The sequence below is a fragment of the Branchiostoma belcheri genome, unplaced genomic scaffold, assembly GCF_001625305.1.
Source record: "Branchiostoma belcheri isolate BF01 breed outbred unplaced genomic scaffold, Haploidv18h27 scaffold46, whole genome shotgun sequence".
NCBI classification, from domain to species: domain Eukaryota; kingdom Metazoa; phylum Chordata; class Leptocardii; order Amphioxiformes; family Branchiostomatidae; genus Branchiostoma; species Branchiostoma belcheri.
In genome coordinates this window covers 666,330-689,577 of record NW_017804087.1, presented here as the reverse complement: position 1 = coordinate 689,577, position 23,248 = coordinate 666,330, and the positions used below count along the sequence as shown (strand labels likewise).

The 23,248-nt window shown below is 40.9% G+C and overlaps 3 protein-coding genes across 3 annotated transcripts in view; 1 reads left to right on the top strand and 2 right to left on the bottom strand.

Annotated features, from left to right (window-relative positions):
- Nucleotides 1-1,201: 1,201 nt before the first annotated feature.
- LOC109479011 (tripartite motif-containing protein 2-like) lies at nucleotides 1,202-8,434 on the bottom strand. The gene is made up of 7 exons (XM_019780855.1): nucleotides 6,338-8,434; nucleotides 4,021-4,128; nucleotides 3,470-3,571; nucleotides 2,832-3,128; nucleotides 2,478-2,540; nucleotides 2,224-2,322; nucleotides 1,202-2,071 (listed from the first exon to the last, which is right to left on the bottom strand). The coding sequence occupies exons 1-7, from the start codon at nucleotides 8,331-8,333 to the stop codon at nucleotides 1,806-1,808; spliced, it is 2,931 nt and encodes a 976-aa protein (XP_019636414.1). The 5' UTR covers nucleotides 8,334-8,434; the 3' UTR covers nucleotides 1,202-1,805.
- A 2,304-nt stretch (nucleotides 8,435-10,738) lies between these two features.
- On the top strand, nucleotides 10,739-12,692 carry LOC109478898 (tankyrase-2-like). The gene is made up of 3 exons (XM_019780708.1): nucleotides 10,739-10,769; nucleotides 10,966-11,064; nucleotides 11,269-12,692. The coding sequence occupies exons 1-3, from the start codon at nucleotides 10,739-10,741 to the stop codon at nucleotides 12,690-12,692; spliced, it is 1,554 nt and encodes a 517-aa protein (XP_019636267.1).
- A 1,261-nt stretch (nucleotides 12,693-13,953) lies between these two features.
- The window catches only part of LOC109479009 (neurobeachin-like protein 1), a 34,100-nt gene continuing 24,805 nt past the window's right edge, over nucleotides 13,954-23,248 (bottom strand). Inside the window, exons 47-61 of the mRNA XM_019780853.1 lie at nucleotides 22,834-22,941; nucleotides 22,181-22,542; nucleotides 21,781-21,911; nucleotides 21,417-21,526; nucleotides 21,026-21,143; nucleotides 20,603-20,700; nucleotides 20,217-20,336; nucleotides 19,766-19,855; nucleotides 18,876-18,982; nucleotides 18,402-18,574; nucleotides 17,913-18,007; nucleotides 16,908-17,024; nucleotides 16,481-16,645; nucleotides 15,793-15,941; nucleotides 13,954-15,344 (exon numbers count right to left, since the gene is read on the bottom strand). Of these exons, the coding sequence (XP_019636412.1) occupies nucleotides 15,146-15,344; nucleotides 15,793-15,941; nucleotides 16,481-16,645; nucleotides 16,908-17,024; nucleotides 17,913-18,007; nucleotides 18,402-18,574; nucleotides 18,876-18,982; nucleotides 19,766-19,855; nucleotides 20,217-20,336; nucleotides 20,603-20,700; nucleotides 21,026-21,143; nucleotides 21,417-21,526; nucleotides 21,781-21,911; nucleotides 22,181-22,542; nucleotides 22,834-22,941 (2,142 nt within the window). The 3' untranslated portion in view covers nucleotides 13,954-15,145. The remainder of the gene's footprint in view (nucleotides 15,345-15,792; nucleotides 15,942-16,480; nucleotides 16,646-16,907; nucleotides 17,025-17,912; nucleotides 18,008-18,401; nucleotides 18,575-18,875; nucleotides 18,983-19,765; nucleotides 19,856-20,216; nucleotides 20,337-20,602; nucleotides 20,701-21,025; nucleotides 21,144-21,416; nucleotides 21,527-21,780; nucleotides 21,912-22,180; nucleotides 22,543-22,833; nucleotides 22,942-23,248) is intronic.

The following is a 23,248-nucleotide window of genomic DNA, read 5'->3' as shown; positions in this document are numbered from 1 at the left end:
CCATGCACTTCTACTAAGCTTTAAAAAAATGGTAAAACTTCTTATATGAGGAAAGGGAAATAGAGTAAAAACAAAGCCACCTTTGACAGTTCTGAACTGAACTCTACCAATATTACACATTTCACACCATATTTCTGTCATAAAATTCTCACAAGAGTACCTTATGCATTTTACATGTATATGTTCCCATGCAATCCTTTGCCCCAGTTGTTTGTGTTGTGTTACTGTGTTGAGGATAGTACATAATCATGGTGAAGCCATTGTACCATGTGACAAACATTCAAAAATGATGCATCTAACCAAATTGAGTATTTTTAAAGTATTAAATGTTCATACAAGGGGAAAATATGGAATAAACGACACTGTTGCAGTGGTATGAAACTGAGATAAATAAAACAAAGTTTAACAAACAAACAAAAACTGTTGCGCCACTGGATACAAACATTAGGCCACACCAAGTAAATTTTATGGATGACGTCCTTTGAAGACCCTAAATCTAATGCGAGAGGGCGAAAAAAAAACAAGAAGGGCCCTAAAAAACAAGATGCCTAGATTAGAAATATACTAAGAGACGACAAATGTTAGGACACAAATTGAATGAGGTGACACAGTGTAACAAGCAACAAGTCTTTTATTCATCATCAAAACAGCAATAAATCAGGTGGAACAGCAGTTGTCGTCTTGTGCTTTGGGGAGATAGATGGAGCGGTCAGCAAGTTTCTTCAAATGTGGCAGCATGTACCAAACTGAATTCCTAATGGAAGTCATGATTTCCTTGCTTGATGCTTCAATCATAAGCTTTGGTCCGTATAAACCTATTTGCCGCACTGTCGTGACTCTTTGGTCATAGTTACAGGAAGCGGAATTTCTTGTTTTTTTTTCTAGGGACAGGCCAAAATCAATGCGCGCGCGGACGTCATCCATAAAATTTACTTGGTGTGGCCTTATCAGTAACAATGTGCAGACTCTGCAAAGGGTTCAATGTTTATTCATTGTGTGATTTGCTTTGTTGCTTTGGTCCAGCCATGCGATAAAATAAATAGATTGACACTTCATACAGTTAACTCTGCATGTAATATCCAAAATATTAATCTAACAGCTATAAAAACATTCCTTGTGACAAGTATAGATTCTATTAATAAATAATTAGTTTTCAAAGTTAAAGCTCCAATGCTGTCTTGTACTGTTACTTATTCTTGTCTTTTCATAGTATACAACACCATTATAATTATTATAATTTGTGTTTATACCTGTAATGTTTTTGATACTCACACATTTTGTTACCAGCGCAACACAGCTAGATCATGATTGCGTGCAGTCAGCTGCCATAGTGCACAGTCTAACAAGTTGAGGAACATATTTCAACCTTTGCCTGTCTACATCACACTTCTAGCAGCCATTCAACTGGTCAGGACCCTAGAAGCTTCATGGACAACACCTCTACATTGTAAGTCAGGAGAATCGGGAACATCCGAATCCTGTTGATTTATGCTATGTGTCTGTTACCTTATGATGACTGGCTGTGATGACTGGTTTCCATGGAGACAACAAATCCTGAGCTCCCATTGGACTGATTTTCTTGGTGGTGAAGAATCCTGAGCTCCTATTGGTAGTTCTGGGAAAGGTAATTGTTATAGGTATTTGCAATGGTCACAAGTTCTTGGGGAGGAGGTCAAACAAGCCCGACAGGAATACATTGTGTAACATCTATTAGCCTAAGGCTAATTTTAACCCCAATGGCACCTAAAATTCAGTAGCTACTGTCTTATGTTAAATATTGAACTTGAATGAGAGAATGACACCATTTACTGTAAGAATGGCTGTAAATGGTGCATCTCCTCCAGAAAGTCCTGTACAATAGAAGAGTGGAACATGAACTCCCTGACCAGGCCCTTGTAGTACAGGTTGAGTAGAAACTTGAGTGTTGGCCAGTCTCGTGTGTACAGGGCAGCGTTCAGGACGGAGGAGGCGATCGGCATGGGGGTGAAGCCGCGCCCGTACTCAATCATCCACGTGTCCATGCTCCATTGAACGAGATGGTCATCACTTGTGAGAACCCACGCTGTGTCACCTGTGGGAACATGGGGAAGTCATGTAGACTGCACACACAAATTTAATCAGATTCTCCTAGGCCTTGAGAACAAATACATTAAATTTGTGGTTCTGAGCCATTTCTTATAATGTTAAAGGCATTAAATTTGATACAACCACACATTAACGTACCTGGTTTAAGATTGACAGTGAACTCTACATCATGTTTGACTCTTGTCTGCACACCTCCACCTTCTATCACAGTCTCTGAGGTGTTGGCCCAGCCATGCCCTGGAGGTTTGTTAAAGAATTCATAATACTCATCCATATTGTTAATGACCTACCAAATAAAAACAAACATAATAGCTGAAAAATACTACATAATGCTAGTTATTTTGCATGTAAAATTGAAAAAAGAAAAGGCAATTTGAAAGTCGTCTACTTACAGTTAAGCTCCAGTGAGCTGTTAGGTTTGGGTATGTAGTGCTTCAGGTATTGGCATACTGAATCTGCAACAAAACATACAAGCTTTATTTTAGAATACACTACTCTGTACAAACATATTCTACAGCAAAGAGTTTTAAATTTAGCCCTGTCATTCATGGTCTGTTATCTGTATAGATGGCTGTATAACTACCCTATAACAGCACACCAGCTTTGCAGGCATATAACACTGAATGACCTGCAACGCTTATTTTTTAAATTGCACATCTAGCTCCAACTGCATGCAGTCTTCATAGGTGTAATCAAAAACTATTGTGTAGAAAAGCTATACATTGTAATAAGAATCTGTATAATACCTCTTTTCCAAGGCTTGACAAATTCTTTCCTAGTTTCTTCTAGATTTTCTTCTGGATTTTTGTCTTTCTGAGTGCAACAGCTTTGATCAGCTGGCTTTGTCTTGTTCTTTTTCTTCTCCTTCTTCTGAGACTCTTTCTCCTTGCGCTTCGTCTTATCTTTCCTCATCTTGTTCCCCTTCTTGTCCCTTTCGTCTTGTCTTGGTTCAGATTCTTCTTCCTCACACATACACTCTTCTTGTGTCTTTGATGTTTTGTCTTCCTTTCTTTTGCTGCTTTCTCTTTCTTTGCCACTTTTCTCTACAAAAATTCAGAATGACAGGATTTTTAGTACTCTCACTATATTATCACAATAAGCTACTTCACAACTTACTTACAGTGAGAATATACAACTTGTTTTGCATTATTTGTAATAATATGTCAAAGTTGAAGACCCCTGACAATACATTTACTATTTATAATTTACTTTTGCCAAGTTACCAAGAGACATTACAAATGTTACTTTCTGTGTAACACTGCTTATGAAAAAACGATCAAGCATATATAAATCAACTCACCTATTCAAATAGCCTGGAAAAGCCTTTCAAGTTACAGCATATCAAGTACAGTATCTGTACATGTGATTGCTTTGTAAATCCTACCATATTTTGTTGGAGACCTCTCAAAGTCCAGATCTGTACCCACGAAGGCCAGGTACTCAGTCAGAGACAGGTGCAGCAGACACATGGGTCCAACGTGTTCAGCTGTAAAGACACAGGTTGACAGGTGTGTACTAGTACTAGTATATAATTATTAGAGACAGGTGCAGCTGACGAATTTTAAGTTTGTAAATGGGGCAACTAAAAAACGTATGACATACATTTTCAGCATTACGAAACACTACAAATGTGTGTATGCATGTGTGCGAGTGTGTGTACATGTGCATGTGCATGTGTGTGTGTGTGTGTGTGTGTGTGTGTGTGTGTGTGTGTGCATATGTGTGTATATGTTTGTAAGGGTACTTTTAGATACACAAAAATAAAATACACAAGTGAAATTCTCAGAAGTGTAACCTAGACGGCCTTCAATTTTTCAAAACCAATTTAATAAAGCAAGCAATAACAAATGTCCAACACTTCTTGTATCTCAGTTCAAAGCTCAGGGTCCTCAGAACAAAATTGTTGCTGTTGTTTACTTGTTGTTGTTTACTTACTGGTATCCACGTACAGCCACTGTAGGTCCTCATCAGGCAGCAGACCGTTAGGGTTCAACTCTCGCAGGTGGGCTACGATAGCTTTCATTGCTGTCTCACGATCAGCGTCTAATGGAAATATCAAAAGTACGTCAAACTTTTACGTGTCATTATGTAACATTTTCGAGCCAAATATCCTTGATAGAAAAGAATCCATCTAACTGACATTGACTACCACTTTTTTTGCAACTCTTAAGCTTGTGCCGTAATTGTCACAATTTGGGCTAGTAGTTGCGTACTCTATGCTCTACACAACAATATCTAATGCAAATATCATCATAATTATCAAGGCTTGTGCAATTGCCTTGAAGTTCACGATTTTACCTAACTTTTTGGGATGGCCCCCTCTATACCTGGCAAACTTTATTTCTTATTATATCTACTCACCTATGTATTCCCTTGTGATGGCAGCTATCGCTTTGTGTTCAAAGTTGTAACCTTTCCGGTCCAGCCAATACTGTACAGCTAGGACAACAAACCCAGCGAAGAGGACCGTCCATACGATGCCTTTTATCACCTCCATTACGCAATGTCATGCGCTCAAACTCACCAAATTTCTGTCAAAGGTTGTTTCACTTGTGCACGTTACATGAGAACTGTTAGGAAAAGTTGAAATTATGAGAAAACGTCATAAAACTTGACCAAACCGCCCTCCCCACTGACGGGCGCCGCCATGTTTTTATCCCGTCATGCTCTGCGCAGATGCACCTGTTTCTTGTGATGACGCAACGGGTCACGGGCTGGTGACCTTTTATCGAAATTGACTTTTATCCACTGTGAACAAATCAACTTTTTGACAGTAGTCATGTACAGAGTGGTCTGACGTTTATGAAAACCGAGTTTCAAGTCAATACAACGATCCGGAGAGATAATGAAAACATTTCTGACTGTCACAGGTGGGCTTAGGAGCAGGACACCCCTGTCATGCTTTCATGCACCCGACTGAGGAACCGCGTTATGAATTGAGACGCAGATCGCAGAACAAACTCCCAATCAGCCGGACTGAAAGACACAAAAACTCCTTTGTTCCGAGGGCTATGAAAGACCTACAAAATCCAGGCTAAAGCCCATATTTTTCTGTCGTCCACATCACATTTATACATATTACGTACTTTTATCACTGTGTGTCCATCACGTCGTCCATGTATTTTTACTATATTTACCATATTTTAATCAATTGATTATGTACTGTAATATCTTTTTAACTGATGATATGTTGCTTATTAACAGTACGGTGTTTTTATAATTGGCAAAATTGTACAATCAACGCAATTCAGTCTAATTCTAAGGACTGCCAAGTTGATGAATAAAGTTTGAAAGATGAAAGAGGACGTAAAGCGTGCACTTGAAATGTTTGCGTTGTGAAAAATAGATGTCTGTCTTTACATTCTCTCCAGTAAATACTCTCCAAGCAGAGGTTAGACCTGAAAAATATTTTGTTTAAAGAAGTTTTGTCGGGCTTTCTATTTTAGATATCAAAGGAAACACCAACAAAACAGAAAGCTCGATAAAACTTCTGAAAACCTCTAGTTAGAGATTGCCGGTATGTATGTAAACCATCAGTGTCTTCAACCGATTTACTGACATTGGGACGAAAGGCACAAATAAAAAATAATAATTGCGCGTATTTAGCAGGCATCAAGCACCACTTTTTATTTTAACTTGAACCAAGAATACAGCTAGCCTTTATTCGATATATTCAACACAATATCACAAAATTGCATTATATACAGCTCGAACGTTCTTAGTCTTAGAGATGGTTATATTTCTCATAGGTTATACATTAATAATAAAACAAGAATTTGACTACCAAAAAGCAAAACGAAAGGAAAGATACTAGTTTAACAGCTTCTTATATAATTTGAACAACAACAAAAGTTATAAAGATATGTTTTTCGTTGGTCACAAATGTCACCAATTGTATATTTTATATATAATGTCTTGTGGAATTAAACGTTTCTGTACAACATAAATGTTTTGCCTGTCATCTTTTTCCTTGCTAAAATCACGACAAACAAAAAGCTAGATAGTACAAAAATTGCAAAAGGTGAAGCAATGCTAAGACACCACGCCATGATATACATGTAAGGTGATCACATGTACTTGTACAACTCTACACGATGTTCCTTCCAACACGCTATTGCTATGTAACCATCAGGAGTCAGGGCAATTCCAAAGGCAGAGTCACCCTTAACTGTTACAATCTTCCGTCTGAAAGTCCCATCTGTTCCAAACACCTGCACACGGCCGTCACCATAGTTTCCAACAATAATGTTGCCTACCGGGTCTAGCGTTATACCAAATGGGCCTTTAATCTCGCCATCATTCTCACCTTCCTTACCAAAAGTAAACATCAAGTTTCCGTCAAGACCGAAGGCAAATACTTTGTGTGCGCTTATGTCTGTAACGAACATCAAATCACGTGACTCATCCACTGCTATGAAGCGCGGTGCCCGTAAGTGTCCCTTGCCGATCTCCCGGATGAGGCTCCCGTCAGGCTGCAGCAAAAGACACGAGTTTTGATCGTTGTCCACCACCACCATGCGGCCGTCATGCAGAACTGCAACTCCAGCTGGATTTCGTACACAGTCAGGCTTGAGTGTGTTCAAAATTTCGCATTCCTTTGAGTAACGTCTTATTCCACAGTCTTCGCCCCACGACGTTACAAGAAACCTTCCACTTGAGTCAACATCGATACCAAAAGGGTTCTTACCGCCCACGGCAAAGCTAGTCAAAGGCTGACCGTTGTTTACATCGAATACCTGAACCCGCTTGTTGTCGTGATCCACCACTACAATGTTGCCGTCCTTATAGACAGCGACATCTATCGGCCCCTTCAGTTCCCCCACCCCAGTACCCTTCCGTCCGATAGTTAACACAGGTGTGTCACTTTCCTGTACCTGAACTTCAAACGGACTTCCTGCCACCTGTTGCGAGTTCACCTTGACCTCTAACCTGTGTTTGCCCGTGACCTTGGTTACGTACGATATTTCCCACACGCCCCTGCTCTTCATCTGTAGTTGTGTGGGGACTTCAGTTCCAGAGGGGTCTTCCATGTTGGCTGTGATGGCTTTGTTGTTTGTACCACACGGAGAACCATTTTTGTTCATTGTAGTCAGTACTGTGACGCACTGAAAGCCTACAACTGCCGGCTTTACAGCGACTTTGCACTTAGACACGTCAACGTTTGTCTCTAAGCCTCCAAATTTTTCTGCTTCTTTCTCAAAATCCACAACAGAAGTGTTCACTATGAACTGAAACTCGCTCCAGTTGGACTCCAGGTCCAGCTCTTTTGTCAGCAGGGTTTCTACCCTTGTTTGTACCTGCTTTCCCACTTCTACAATGTGCACGTCACTTCCGCGTTCCACAGTTTGTTGACAGAACGTTTGGGCGCTCGTCAGTTCAGCCAAGTCAAACTCGATAGCTTCCTTCTTTGCTTGCAGACATTTGCTGTCGACTTGGCATTGTTCTTCAATCTGACTCAAAATCTCCTCTTCACGCTTTTCCATAACGTCAGCAAGTTGACGGAAGTACGCCTTGGTTTGGTTTGTGGCCGTGTGTTTAGAATGAATCACCTTAGACATCTTCTTGTCAACATCTTCAATAGAGGCTTCAATCTTCCTCAGACGGGGGTCTATGTCCTGGAGAAGTCCTTGAAGTGTTTCTTTTTTCGTCTGGGCGACGGAGGTGATTTCTACTGGATTGTGATCTTTGCCCGGCCGGTGGTCGACCACGGTACACGCCGTACAAACCAAAGCGTTACAGGTTTCACAGTAGAAGACCAGTTCATGGCTCTTGTGTTTGTTACAGTACCGTTTGCGCTGAAACTTGGTCAGTCCTCTCTCTGCTCTAAGTGTCTCTTCGGTGGTAACTTCGTGGTCTTTTGTAGATGGAAGTTTCCGGTGTACCGCCGTGCAGGACTGACACATTAAGGTAGCACAATCGGCACACCAAGACTTTGACCCCTCCACATTCCCCTCGCACACCTGACACGGCACACCTGGCTCCGCCCCTTTCTTCACGGCCGCGAACTCCAGCAGGTTGTTGACGTAGAAGTTGATCTTGAGTCCGTCCACACCTTGGTCTGGTAGACTGACCGGTTTGCGGCAGGTCGGACACTCTAGTGGCTGTTGTTTTGCGGCCCAGTCCTGCAGACATTGCTTACAGAATGTGTGCAGACATGGCAGGATCCTGGCGTCCCGGTAGTGTAGCATGCAGACGGCACACGTCAGAAACTGCTCGTCAAAGTCGTCGCTTGCCAGCTTACTTGCCATTCTAGATTCAGTTATTTGGTAACAACGCAAATTTAAAGTTTTTTTAAGTGCCAACCGTTACTTGGCGGCTCAATAAACGACGTACAGTGTTAATTGTGATATGTCAGGTTCTTGGAAGGTAGTTTTGGTCACAAGACCGGTCACAAGACTAATATTAGACGATAGCATCAAACGCAACCATTGGACGCTGGTGATGTCACATATTTGTTCGAACCCGCAGACTTTAGAGTGGCGCAATGTGTTTGAGTCAAGGAACTTGTAGGTGATGCTTGTAAGTTGTAGCAGTGAAAGATAGCGGTTGAATAATCATTGCGCTTAGTTTCATTCATTCATCATTCATTCATTCATTAATCTATTACTAGCTCTGATCTTTGAGTAGGACAGTCACTCGATGCACTTATTGACTGGCCAGGTGGAGCTTATCATACAAGTTACCTGCAGTTCAAGGTTGATAGACAAATGACGTTCCACGTACCTTCATGTACCTTGAGACTGAAAAAGAGACGGCAACTGGTTTAATGAAAGTACGGGCCTGTGTATACTAATGTTTTGTATACACAATGTCAATAGCGATTGACGTTGAGTACGTGAAAACATTCCTGAGCCAATAGTATATACGTGAAATACAAAGGTCATATTTTGCCTTTGTCTGCAAAAATCATGTTTTCTTATGTGTTGTGTTCACACGTTTCTACTGAGAATGAATTGTAAGTCTGTATTTGCTTCCCATGCAACTATTGTTACAGTAATAGTAAACTTTTTCATAACCGGTAGATCTAATGGACATATAAGATTCTGGAGATGGTTGAAATACAGTCTATTTTTTTAATTCTATATCTATTTTATACATGGTATTATATCATATCCATACATATGTATGCCTCTGCTCCGTAGGTATCATCAAGTTTGAAAATGTAACTTTATTGAGGTTGCAAGAAGACAATACACTAGTACTGCGGGCACTAGGCAGGTCTTGAACTAATATTTACTGGTTAACCTTTATTTAGTTTAATAAGTCATATTAAGGTCATGTTGCCACAAGCGGTGTTTTTGATTGCAACTTTCGCTGACTCATGGCTTGCGTTAAAGATAGACGGTTGTTCCGATTTTATCCGTAGAAAATCCAAACCTGTTTCTGTTTTACGTTTACGAAGTCTATCACAAGACTATATGGCGATGACAGGCACTCGCGATGGTTGAAAACAGGTCCATTGTTATCGCATTTATAATGTCTACAAGGTTATACCAGGTTATTTGGACACACCCTTTCAGCCGACGAAGGGACTTTCCCCATACTATTATTTTAACACGGTTCTTCATGGGGTTTTATAATACTCTTCATCCCGAAAAAGGACATCGACAGTGAATGATTTCTTGCATGGTACTAGTATAACACAAGATGATGTTGTTACAGCAGTATATGGTGAATGTACACCCACGTCAGCGTGGTCACTTTTAGAACTCTCCGTCGAATTTTCCACCTGGAAGGGCAAGCAGACGATGCAAACCCTCTCTTGGACCCTCCACTGCTCAGGCACACACAAAGGCATCAAAGGCGCCACGAACGCTGACGTAGCCGTCTTGGAACAGAAAACTGTAGAGTTTCACGCTTATTTTGAGAACAGTACTAGTCAGGTGCGTATGTTAGTTGGTTATAGAATCTTATCTTTTACAATTCCTACTGAAGACGAGGTCGAATGCATACTCAAAGGGGCAGGTTGACAATCATGGCATTCGTCATTGCACCTTGGTGACTTTTGCCCCATATAGAACAGAACCCAGTACAGTATGCAGAGAACCTTGTTTTGGGGGAAATTGTGTTCTTGAAGTCGAAGTACCAAGTTCAATGGAGTTATGCAATATTGTTTACTTAGGAATATGTTTGGTCCACTTATGTTTGTACACGTGTATACATTAACCATTGCGCGTCTGACGCGCATTGGATATGAGTGTTGTTTGAACTTATATACATTATTTCCTGTTTTGGGTGTTTGTGTATGTATTTGCTTGTGCCCGTACAGTTGAGTGATAGCACGTGGTTGGGGGGAATACTCTAAAAACAGACTCCAATGGGTCACACACAGGAAGTTAGGTCCCAACAGTTGGCCTGGCTGGACGGGGTGGAACAGCAGGGCGTTGCTATGGTGACAGTGTAAAAATGGAAGATTTCTGTACTAGGCTAGGCCTGTTGAAAGTACGCCAGAGAGACCATCACTTTGTTTAATTTCTGCCAACGAATTCACAGAAACGCTAAATACTTCCCCAAGGTTTGAAATGTCCTATTTATTGTTCGATATTGCTTGCTTCACAGGTACATCAGGATGGTGCCGGTCATTCTACAGGTTTCCATGCCCATAGTACTAGTGTTGGTTATGCTCCTTGCTGTGCTGGGCGTAGCAGCCGCAATGTGGCGCTTTGTCACACCAACTCTGGAGGGTGAGCTTGGACTACAGATATTTAAAGATTTGCATAAGATTCAACTTCTTTCACTTGTTACATTTTATTGAACGTTCTTCACAAATAAAGAATTATACTACATGTGTATTTGCTAAGTATGTTGAAAGAGCTCTACTCCCTATGTATTATCATAGCCACTTTGGGATTAAAAGTAATGGTCAACGTTTTCTTTTAGCACCCGTTCCAGAAAGACTCCAAATCGTCGAGGGAACAGCTGCGCAGATTGGAGATAGGAACATCATGCACGTGCATAACCATTACTACGCTGACGCAGGTAGGTGATCTATTATCTCCAAGTAGATGTTGGGGGAATGATCGTAATATTGACATTGCCATTCCATTTTATGTTTAAAGATGACCCCTAGCCCTACTAGCGAAATATTTAGTCCCTAGAATGGAATATTGTTTTGTGGAAAATGTATAGTTCTTTATGAGATCAAACTGACCCAAGTTTATTTTATACTAATGTTTAATACAGATAAGTCTGCCGCAACTGAACAAGCCTTCGAAATCATCCGAACCGGCGGGTTCCCCGGAGGACATTTACTGAAATCGTGCGATTTCCAGGCCAAAAACGAAGATGGATTCACCCTGCTTCACCAAGCCGTGTACTACAACAACAGGTACACCGTGGCCGCCATTCTATACTTCGACTGGTCCGACATCTCAACCCAGGAAGTTGCCAACACCAACAACGCCCAAGACTTCGTCGGAAAGACCGCCAGGGAAATCGCAGAGGAGAAATGCTTGGTAAAAATCCTTGAGCAGCTGGACTTCAATGACAAACTTGAGAATGGCCTGCGTCCACTTCACCAAGCTGCGAGAGAAGGGAACGACGCTCGTATCCATCGACTGATAAGCCATAACCCCGCTGAGGTTGACGGTAAGGAGCCCTTAAAGGGGCTGAACCCGCTTCATTTCGCCGCGGCAGCCGGCAACATCGGGGCGGTGGAGAAGCTGGTCGCTGAAGGATCTGCGAATGTCAATCAAGCGAGCAAAGCCGGATCCACACCTCTGTTCCTGGCCTGTCAGTACGACCATCTAGACGTGGTGAAATACCTGTTTCACTGCGGAGCAGATGTGAACCACAGCTCCAAAGACGAAGGCGAAACCGCGCTCCACGTCGCGGCAAAGCTGGCTTCCCCAGAAGTGGTCAAGTTCCTTCTGGACAAAGATGCAGACAGGATGAAGGAGACGAAGTACGGGGACACTCCCTTGCACTACGCGTCGCTCTTTGGAAACTTCCGCGCTGCTAAGACACTTTGCTCCCGCCATGTCAACAACGAAATTCTAAATGCACTGCTTTGTACCAGAAACCTCACTAGCGACCAGGAGCGGGTGTATCTCGTGCGTGGAAAGGAAGAGTTACCACACGGCGGACGGAGGCAAATGTGGTGCTATGTTCTCGTCGACGCTTGGAAGACAGGCCTGTTTCTAAAACGTGTGCAAGGTGGATCCTTCACTGTCAACGAGTTTGGGAAGATCCTAAAGTACGGCGAAGGGACAGCGGGACCAAGTAAAAAGGTGACTGACTACATCCTGAAGAAATACAAGGCTGCGGACACCGCGCGGGTACAAGATGAGACGACACTGCACGCTGCATCAAAGAACGGCCATCGCGACATTGTACGCATCTTACTGCAAAAGCATGCATGGATCAACGACGGCAACGCACACGGCTTAACCGCTCTTCATCTGGCGGCTATGTATGGCCACGTCGACGTCATCAACGTCCTCATTGATGGCCAGGCTGACCTACGGGCAGAAGACAGCGAAGGCAACACTCCTCTACGCGTGGCATATTTCAACGGGCAAGCCGAAGCCTCCTCAAGGCTGGAGGAGGCCATGGAAAGGAGGGGCATCCCACCCACCGAGAAGGAAAAAGCACTGAAGAAGTTTTAAAGACAATCTTTCACAAAATAGGCTATGTCAACAAAGCCTTTTTTGTGAATAAGATGACTAGAAGATTAAAGACTCTGATGATTAAGTTGTAGGTTGAAAGATGCAGTCAAATTTTATCTAAAGCCTGTGCTTAAAAAGAATTGCAGGATAGCACAATCCCCTAGCGGCTTTCCTAAAAACTGTAGATTACAAGGAAGACCTGACAGGGACCTGAAATCTCATTCTTACATATTGTATATATGGCTGGGCAGGTGCAACCTACTTAAATCGCTGGATAGAACATACTGTAATCAACATGAAAAGACAAAGTGTGGAAGAAAACAAACCCAGCTTACTCATGCTAATACTTTTACTGCATGAATAGTGATGTATACACAGGTGCTCATTATTACACTATGTAGAATTCTTTTGAATTGATTTTGCTTACTTAATCTGTCATGGCCAGGTCACAACTGACATAATACCAAAATTTTTAAGATAGTTTTTCTACCATCCTGGAAGGAATTGCAAAGACTGTCACCTTTATAAATTCTAAACATCAAAAGGATTTTTAGGTATGATTTTTTCCTAACTTTAGTTAAACATACGTGTCTGTGATTATAAACTTTTAAGGCAAGAAGGCAAAATTCAACTTATACATCTGCCAAAATTATATGCCAAACACTGTACATCCTATCTAAATCTCTTAGCTTTGTGTATACAAATTATTGTAAACAATGGCCAGAAATTTAGCCCAGAATATCTTAGGTTATATCATTATGATCGTGTGGCTTATTTCACAACACTGCCATGGTGAACATATTATGCACTATATTATGATAATTGCACATTGCATCTAAATATGGGTGAAGAATTTTCTGTCAAATGTGATTGTCGCCCCAATTATTTTTACTTCCTTTTTTAATAAAATTCTTAGATGCCGAAGAAAACTCAAAGTCAAAAGTTACTGTGTAAGAATTGTTTTTGACTGTTAAGATAATTCTTCAGGTAACAAATACTCTTTTTACAGTAAGTACATCCTTCTAGCAAAGCAGCAATTAATAAACTATTATCTTCCGTTTACTTTTGCTTTGTATTATTAGACTTATATACGGAGTGCCTAGCTACTGTACATGTACATGTATTTCCATTTAATGTTTTCAAATTATTTCTTCAACATTTTTTTGCTATCTAAAGCTTTCACCTTAAATTTTAGATAAAACTTTTTACACGTGATTGTCATTACGGTATTCAAGGTTTCACACAATTGCTTTTTCTATAAATTATAACTTTATATACATTGTTTTAAGTTCCACTTTCAGAACTTTTCCTTCAAATTAGAAAGGCAAAATTAAGAGCAAATATTCCACCTCATGGCACCAAATGTAGGATTTCACTAGAAAAGCTCTCCCTACATTCATTTAGGAAAAGCTAGTGTTGTATGAACAAATTTCCATTGCAAAGTCATGCTAATAGCTTAAGTCCTGAATGATTTTTTTTGCCTTTGGGCATACACATTTCAATCTACAATGCATCGTCACCAATTTGGTACATCAGGGCACCCTTGGCAAGCTAATGGTTAAGTCTATACACAGATGTAAATGTTGTCAATAAGGATGTCAATAACCTTTAGCATACTGAGGTAGCCATTTGACTACCAATCAGTTACAGGGTTAGGCAGCTGGGTTAAGGGGAAAACCCTGACAAAACTGCAGTACTGTTTTGTTCGTTACTTCCCTTAACCCCTCCCAAAGACCCCCCTCCCCACCCACAGCTGTTTAGGGAACTAGCTAGACTTTATAAATGGATTGTGGTAGTGGAAGGGTTAAGGTTTTGGAAACTGGCTCTAGTTGTAACTTCATTGCAATACATTTTGATGGATAGAGTTTGGATCATGCTTTTCAGTATCCCTTTACTTCTGTTAACCCTTGAAAAGCAACAGGTGGTTAGGGAAGTACATGTAGGATTTATAAATGGATTGTCGTAGTGTATGGCTTAAAATTCGGATTCCAAATTCACTGTTAGGACATTTTGATACTGGCTGGAGTTTGGGCCATACTTTTCAGTATCCCATTCTTTTACTTTACTAAAAAGTCCCTAGGCTTTCTACAATGTCATGCAAATGGATTGTGGCAGTGAAGGGCTTAAAATTTGAGTTCGAAATTCACAATTATGACATTTTGAAAATGGCAGGAGTTTGGATCATGCTTTTAGGTATCTCTTTCTTTTACATTTGTTAACCCTCAAAAATTTGCTAGGCTTTATACAATGTAAATGGATTGTGGTAGTGTAAGGGTTAAAATTCGGGTTCCAAAATCACTAGTAGGACATTTTGATACTGGCAGGAGTTTGGATCATACTTTTGAGTATCTCTTTCTTTTACATTTGTTAACCCTCAAAAATTTGCTAGGCTTTATATAATGTAAATGGATTGTGGTAGTGTAAGGGTTAAAATTTGGGTTCCAAATTCACAATTATGACATTTTGATACTGGATGGGGTTTGGATCATGCTCTTGAGAATCCCCGCGGTTTGTCGGACCTCGGCCGGCCGTGCCACGCCGATGATGATGAGCTTGCCGTCCTCCAGCCCCGCCATGATGTGGCTGTTGCCGGGGGTGATGAAGATGCAGGAGATCTGCTTGTGCAGGGGCATGCTGGTCAACTTCCTCAGGCTGGTAACAAGGGGGAGCATTACACGTTTGTCATGCTACATGAAACATGTACCTACATACCTCATCTATCAATGTTTACAGTTTTCTATAGTTCACTAATATGCAAATACGGTTTTGAATAACATTTCATGTCTAATGATCACTTTCTGTTACTATGCTGAACATAATTCAAAGTCAAGTCATATACTGCTAAAAAATAGTCACCCCTACTAGAATGGGTTTCATTGACATGAAATGTCTTTCAGGTGTCATACAAGGTTAATAAATTACTAATTCCAGCACCTCTTACATGTACCTTTACTTTCTGTCATTACAGTAAATGTGACCAGCATGTGAAAAATACACAATGCAGACACACACTGGCAGGCAAACAGACACACAATACCTTCCATTTCACACAAAAATGTATCAAGGTTCTTTAACCAAGTGCCTGAATCACTGATATTACCTGGACATCTCTCTAACAGTGAGTACTCCTTTCTGGTCCCCTGTCACCACATAGTCCATGGAGGTGGCCATGTCTACCAGAGGGTCTGACAGACTCTCAGAAGACAGTAACTTCCCGTTGATGGAGTACAGGTGCATGGAATGGGTGCTCTGGGAAATACAGGAAAACAGGGATAGAAATACTGTTAAACACCAAGATTCAGAAGAATGCTAATACTTGATATAGATATTCTCTCATTGGACAACATGCTAATTGCTAAGTGCTCTTCTCTTATTGGTTGAAGTGCTAATTTTGATGGGCCATCAGGATCAATCTATTCAGTTGACCCTGCCTTGTATGGAGCCACTTTCATTGGTTGAACCACTAAATTGCCAGTCTCTCATTGGTTGAACTGCTAATTATGACAGACAGTCAGGATATTCCCCTTACCTCATTGGTGATCCTGCCCAGTATGCAGCCACTCTCTCAATGATTGAACCAGTAATTGCTAAGCTTTCATTGGTTGAACCACTCATTACTTGTCTATAATTGGTTGAACTGCTAATTATGATAGACGGTCAGGACATCCCCCTTACCTACTTGAAATTGGTCACCCTGCCCAATATGCAGTCACAATCTCATTGGTCAAAATGCTAACTGCTATTCTCTCATTGGTTGAACTGCTAATTGTGATAGACATGCCCCTTACCTCATTGGTGACCCTGCCCAGCTGTTCCTTGGCGTACAGGACGATGTGGCCCTCCTCAGACAGGGCGAGTCTGGGCAGGGTGAGTCTGGAGGGGTGGGTACAGGGGGGGCGCAGGGTCCGCATGTAGTGCCCCTTCCTAACTGTGTACATGTTACAGGTGCCATCCTGGGGAAGCAAACACATAATATGTTACTGCAATCTTATCTTGAAAGTCATCTGTGTTGGTAGATGTCATTGTATAGGAGGCTTAAACTGTAATTTTCAACACAAAAAATTGGACTTACCCAAATTTTCAACTGTACAACAAACTTCTCAGCTACATGACATTGTATATTGAAACCTTTCCAGTTATGATCGGAGCGCTTTCAGTCGCGCTTTGGTAATTGTGACACTTCCTGTGTGTTTTAAGCCACATGTTGAACTGTACCTTAGAAGCTGACACAGCCATGTCCAGTTCTATAGTGATCCCAACAGCTGTCACCTCATCATCATGGCCGTACAGCACATGGAGGGGCTTCCCGGATATACCCTGCGACACTCCATTCTGTGGGGGCAAAAAAAGTGTCACTCAAACCACCTGTTCTTCATTGCTTCTGGGGTTTTATTTTGTTTGGCTGAGCTGTGGGTTTGTGAGTCTGTTTGTCTGGACTGTTCACAGCACATGGGTAGGGAGAAGACTAACAGGAAGTAAAAAGGCCAGACACTGAATATAAGGGTGAAATTGAGTGTTGGTTGACAGCACATGGGTGAGGAAGATTGACAAAGTGAGAGGTCAAAAGGCCAGACATAGGAAATAAGGTGAATAATTTTTTGTATTTTTTTCTGTATTTTCTGAACATGGAAGAAAAAAAATTGAGATAAGATTATAGCCTTATACATGTAGCACCTTATTTCAAGAACACCTTTACAGTAGCCAACTACCCAAAAGTTGTCTGCCTACCTTAACTAACGTCCAGCCTACAGCCTGTATCTTATGTAAATATGGCAGTAGCTCTCCAAGCTTGCACATGTACAAGACTAAGCCTAATCTAAGCTTTGTTGCCATGGCAATGCTAATCCACCTTGTTCTCCCTAAATTCAGACCTACACCAACATGGCTGCCAACTCACTTTCATGGCTCCACCTTTGACAGATTTCCCTGCCAGACTCTGTTGGTTTATCTTATTCTGGGGCAATGAAGACCATACTTTAGATCAAAATCTTGTGTAAGGTATTTTTACTAATTTCTACTATATACTACATGAAATTATGAATTCAAGGGTTACACAAATCTGATTTTAGTTGCAATGCAGTTGCTCAGCATGTAAGTTTTAAGTTACAGCTGACACTTGAGTACATGTAAGATTTTATAAAAAGTAGCGAGTAACATTCATAGTATCTTACAAAATTACTAGCTATACATATTGATATCAGTGTAACCTTTTTGCCTTACCTGGTGCATAATCTGCCATATCATACATGTGGTGTCCCTGGAACCGGAGATCAGGTGGTTTCCACAGTTGTCCAGGGCCAGGCATGTCACAATATCTGACGAAACAAATCCAATAAAAATCATAAAACATTCTCCCAACAAGAAACCCATATACTATAGTCTGACTTACAACAGCAACTATTCCAACAAAAAGTTTTTTTTTAAACTTTATGTCATGATAATAGTCTAAGAGTAGAATCTGCATTCAGGTATAAAGCATGCCAACAATGGGGAAAATATAAAATATAGGTCTGGTTTGCATAAATTTTTCAGTAAAATTCATATGGGAGAAAAACCTGCATTGAACGAGAGTGATAAAATCTTGTCCAATCTTTAGAATCGTCTTACAGACCCCCAAACAACAACTTGAAGGTTTTTATGCCATTCCCATAAACTGAAGTTTGTGAATTTTAAGCCCAGTCAAAATCATTCAAAGAGGGAATCACCCACCGTTATGTCTGGTGACTCTGGCTGTGAACTTGCTCTTGGCCAAGGTCATGACCCTCAGACTGTTGTCCCAGTGTCCTCCACTGAACAGCAGCTTGGCATCATGGGATACCACGAAGAGGTCAGAGGTTATAGGGTGGCCCGGTGAGAAAGGTCCTGCTGTGCATCTTCTACTTCTGTAATGAATACAAAAATTTGAAGAGATTCCAAAACAATTACTGCAAAACAAACAATATATAGAGTCCATTCTATACTAAACTCTGACATAAAAATTATCAAAAATTCAACCAATCTCATAACTGAGACCCCTGTCATAACATACAAAATGCAAAAAAACAGACAAAAGCAAATACTTCACAGACATGCAGTCACTCTCTCATTGGTCAAACCACTAATTGCTTTTCTCTCATTGGTTGAACTGTGATAGACAGGACTATTGGTGTTACTTTGACATTAAGTATTCCTAATTCTTCACACCTGTGAGAAATCGTTGGGTCCTTTTCAAACGTGAAGTAGTTGGAGATGTTTTTGTCGTAAGGCAGCCAGCCATGGATACCAACAACTCCTCGTTCTGAAATGGTCACCTAAAGAAAAGAAAATATTACAGCACATTCGTTTGAAAAAAAACATGTAGTTACTAAACAATTATATTTATTTATTATAGACTATGATTTTGAATAGCAGGCAACGCAAACTACCATTATACACATGTATTGGTATTCAAATCATGGATGAAAAAAATGGCAGACAAGATGTTAGTTGTGACAGTACAAAAAAAAAAACAGTCTGTGACAATTATATAAGCTAGCTATCAGACCACTCAGGCTAGAAGAGGATGGAACAACATGAAATTGGCAGACTTCAAACAAAAACTGGCAGACACGGACTAATTTTGTCAGTTTAGTCAACAACAAATTGCAACAAATTTCAATCACATACATGTAGACATTCAAGTCAGTACATGAACTGCATGTGAAAACTATAACAGGAAGAAACAGGACTGGAAACATGCTTTTAAGTTGTGCCTGTTTCTACAGAAGACGTTCTTACCATATCTTCTGACAGGCCTTCATACACAAACCCCTACAGGCACCATCAGAAGGCAAAAAAAGTTTCAGAACTTATATCCACACAATAAACCTTTATCATACAGCATCAGAAATAGGAATAGACAGAAAGCTATGTGTACAGTGAAAAGCAAACTTGCATCTATAAAGAAATTACAGCAAAGATAAAATAATCCTAGCCTTGAAAAGCACAATAAAAAGAGTTTGTTTCTTGTTTCTAACATTTCCATTAAAGTTGTGAACAGAGAGAAAATGCCTCCGCTCCTAAGGTGTCGCCAAAAAGGAATGTATGTGACTTACCATGGCGTCTGGCATGCCGTGGTGTATAAAGGACCTGGCCTGACTTCTGGGGACCGAGATGTGTACAAGGGGGTCGTTGTCATTGGATACCTGATTTGGGAGTAAACAACAACAATCAATGACGCATCATCATATTATATTTTCATCTGTCTTGATGCATGATACTTAATAAATCCATACCAGTCCATCAGAATTGTTTCAACTGTGAATTTAAAAAACACAGTCTGTTCAAACCACCTTTTCCCTCCTACATGAAAATAAAACCATGAATGATTACTATAATTTTAATGATATGCTACCTATATTGTGCCGACTAACACAACATCTAATCAACACTGAAAAATATCTCTTTCATGAATGTTTTCATCAACTGTCAATCATTGTACTTTGGATTTTAAATTCAGGGGCAATGCCACAATCTTTAATGAAGTTATTGTATCTTGTGTCTTACCTCCACAAAGAATGCCTTGAGTTGTGAGAGGTAGTCGAAGACGTTAAGTGTCAGGTGTTGAGACTTGGAGGCTTTGTGCTTCTCAGCTTCCTGAAATGTCATCCTCCTGGGATGGGGTTCCTTAAGTGGATGAAAGAACATTCATTCATTTGAAACTTAAGTCTTCAATCAGTTGTGTCTTTCAGCAAATCTATACAAGAAGACAGGACTATATCTATACTATAGTAGGACTGAAAACTTGTTGTGACAAGCAAACACGGTTAATTTAGTGGATGGAGCCATCACTTCCTTCCAGACTGCCAGCCATCACTTCCTTCCAACTTAACCTAAAGGTCAATCTGTGGTAGCCAAATCCACCCTCTTGTTGTTTGAAACAGCCCACCCACCTTCAATAGCTGACATGGTGTTTGTCCAAAGTTGTTGATCATGCCCTCCACAGCTGCCCTCTCTGTAGGGTTGGTGATGGCATCTAAGTCTACAGCTCCTGGAAAATTGATCACAAAACTCTATAAAAGTCGGCACAAACCTTAGGTACATTCTGCCTTTACTACGGTAGATTTTTCTAAACTCTATAAGCTCTGATGATCAGTGGAGTCAAATATGATTTCATGACCCAAAGTTGATTTTGTGTCATTTAACCAGACACCTGTCACCGTGGTAACTGGTGCTGTAGCCCTGTGGTGTTGGGTTACATTATGTAGCAAGACAGAGCTGGATGGGCTGATCACTATATACATGTACCAGGTCTCAGTTATTCTTTAAAGATTTACTGTGTTACTGTGGATCAGTAACAATCACTAATGACTTACCTTCGTATGTGCAGTAGTAGAACACATTCAGAGCCTCCTCTGCAGCTGGTCCCTTCTGTTTGTACCCAAAGATCAGGTCAATCCACTCATGGAGGTGGGCAGACACATGCTCCGACTCCTGCAAGTACATGATGTAGGAACAGACTTTTCTCAGCAAATATGAAAAAAGACAAGGGAGAGGCTAAGGAATCTAATCTAGAAAGAAAAACTCAACATAATTGGGAGGTCAATTATGATAACCTCACCAAGAATGGAAGGGGACCTTAAACTTTTGACACATTACCAACAACGCATCACATTGCACATGCACACTTCAAACCACAAACTTTATGTACCTTAATTATCAAGTTTCAAATTCAACATATTGATTCCTACTCAATGTTGGACTGACCAGTGCCTTCCTGTGCTTGATGATGAAGTCTTCAGGAGAGTCGGCCCACTTGGGGAGGAGAACGTTGTTTACTGCTGTCTTACATCCCTGCAGTTTCCCTAGATTAAACCCTAGGGTGAAAGAAACAACAGATGTACATTAAGAATCTTTCCTAAACCCTATTCCTCAGTCATTTGTCAGTCATCACTTGTGTTAATCCTACAGCCCCATACACCACTGTCAAAAAAGGTAGAAAGGCAAAAAAACACACATAAAATTGCAAATTATTTTGCCTTTCTGTATTCTAACACAAGGTTTTCTGCACTACTGCTCTGGGACTGTAAAGAAAGACTTGGTTGTATGTAAAAAATTTTGGACCACGAACCATTGCTGTTTTCCAGGAACTCTGGAAGGTAGAAGAACTCAGGAATGACCTCCTTGACGTCATTGGGACTGTCCATTAATGACTGCCAGGTGGAGGGGATGGAGTGGAACTGTCTGTCAGCACAGTCAAACCTGGGGGGATAGCAGTTCTTTTCAAGCTTTGGAATTTGCTTAATGTGTGATGCTTAGACTGAAACATATTCAAACTGTACAAGGAAATTGTTGCTCAAGCAACTGGATAGGTTTTGAAAACTGTCAGATGTTTCAAGTTCAAAACTATTTTAACAATCATACAAAAATGAGATATGACTTACCCAATTTCAAATTTTCAACTGTTAAGCTCCAGTCTTTGTCAAGTAATGAGGAATTCAATGCTTTTTACAGTAAATACTAAAGCTCACCTTCCACTCTGTAGCTGGATATGTAGTGTAGTGAAGGGCTCCATTCTCAGTAAATAATGCATCACCCCTGCAGCGTTAGAGTAGTGCGTTCCGTAGTGAAACTTCGCGATGGTGCCCGACGGGTCCTCAAAATTCTCATACTTCTCCCGCACCTCTCTCTCATTCTTCGGGTTGATGACCCCGATGGGCTTGGAAAGGTCGCGGAAGACCTTGGGGTCGTCAAAGTCGAGGGTTTCACAGGTGTAGTCACACAGGACCCAGGGAAACACGGGATACTGGCTCAAGTCATTGTACGTGCGGCCTGCGATGGTGTTCAGCTGCATCAGGTAGTCAAAGTTGGACATCTCCCGCTGAACCCATTTCTGTAAAAAAGGAACCAAATATAAACCATCATCCGGCTCCGCTCCTGAGGCTTTGCCAAAATCTCTGAGTACAACAAAATCTTTTGACTTTTTGAGGCAAAGATACGTGGAGAAATGGTTCAATTTGGTTCTCAGGAACCTAGATAAATTTGTACTGTAAATCATTTTACATTTGTGGAGACTTGATTGTCACAGATTGAAACAGACAAGATGAGACCTCACTGCAAAAACTGCACACATGAAACACATGCAAATGTTTGACAGTTTACAGTAACTCGTTAACAGTTTTACCTGCACCAGTCCGGAGGCTCTCAGCAGGTCTGCAGGTGATCTGGAGCCGTAGTACCGCAGGTTGGGAGGACGTAAACTCAGGATACGGCTGTACACTTTGTTCCGCAGCTAGAAACATAGCAAGTCAATGTTTGTTTGGTTGTAGCAATGATTAAAGCACCTACTCACTCAACTCGAAATACATGTACATGTAAGTAGTACCAAGCTTTGGTTAGAGAAATCCTCTTGGATGGGATGTAAAGCCTTGAGGAGAACCACACTTTGAGAACATGAAAGATCCTACCAAACTTATCAAAAAGAGTAAAGGACCTTCTTGGTGTGAGTGGTTCAAGCCTTAGATTCAGGTCTTACACAGCTTACTATACAAAACTGATGTGTAAAGCTTAAGGTGGACTGCTAGTTATGTGAAACAAAC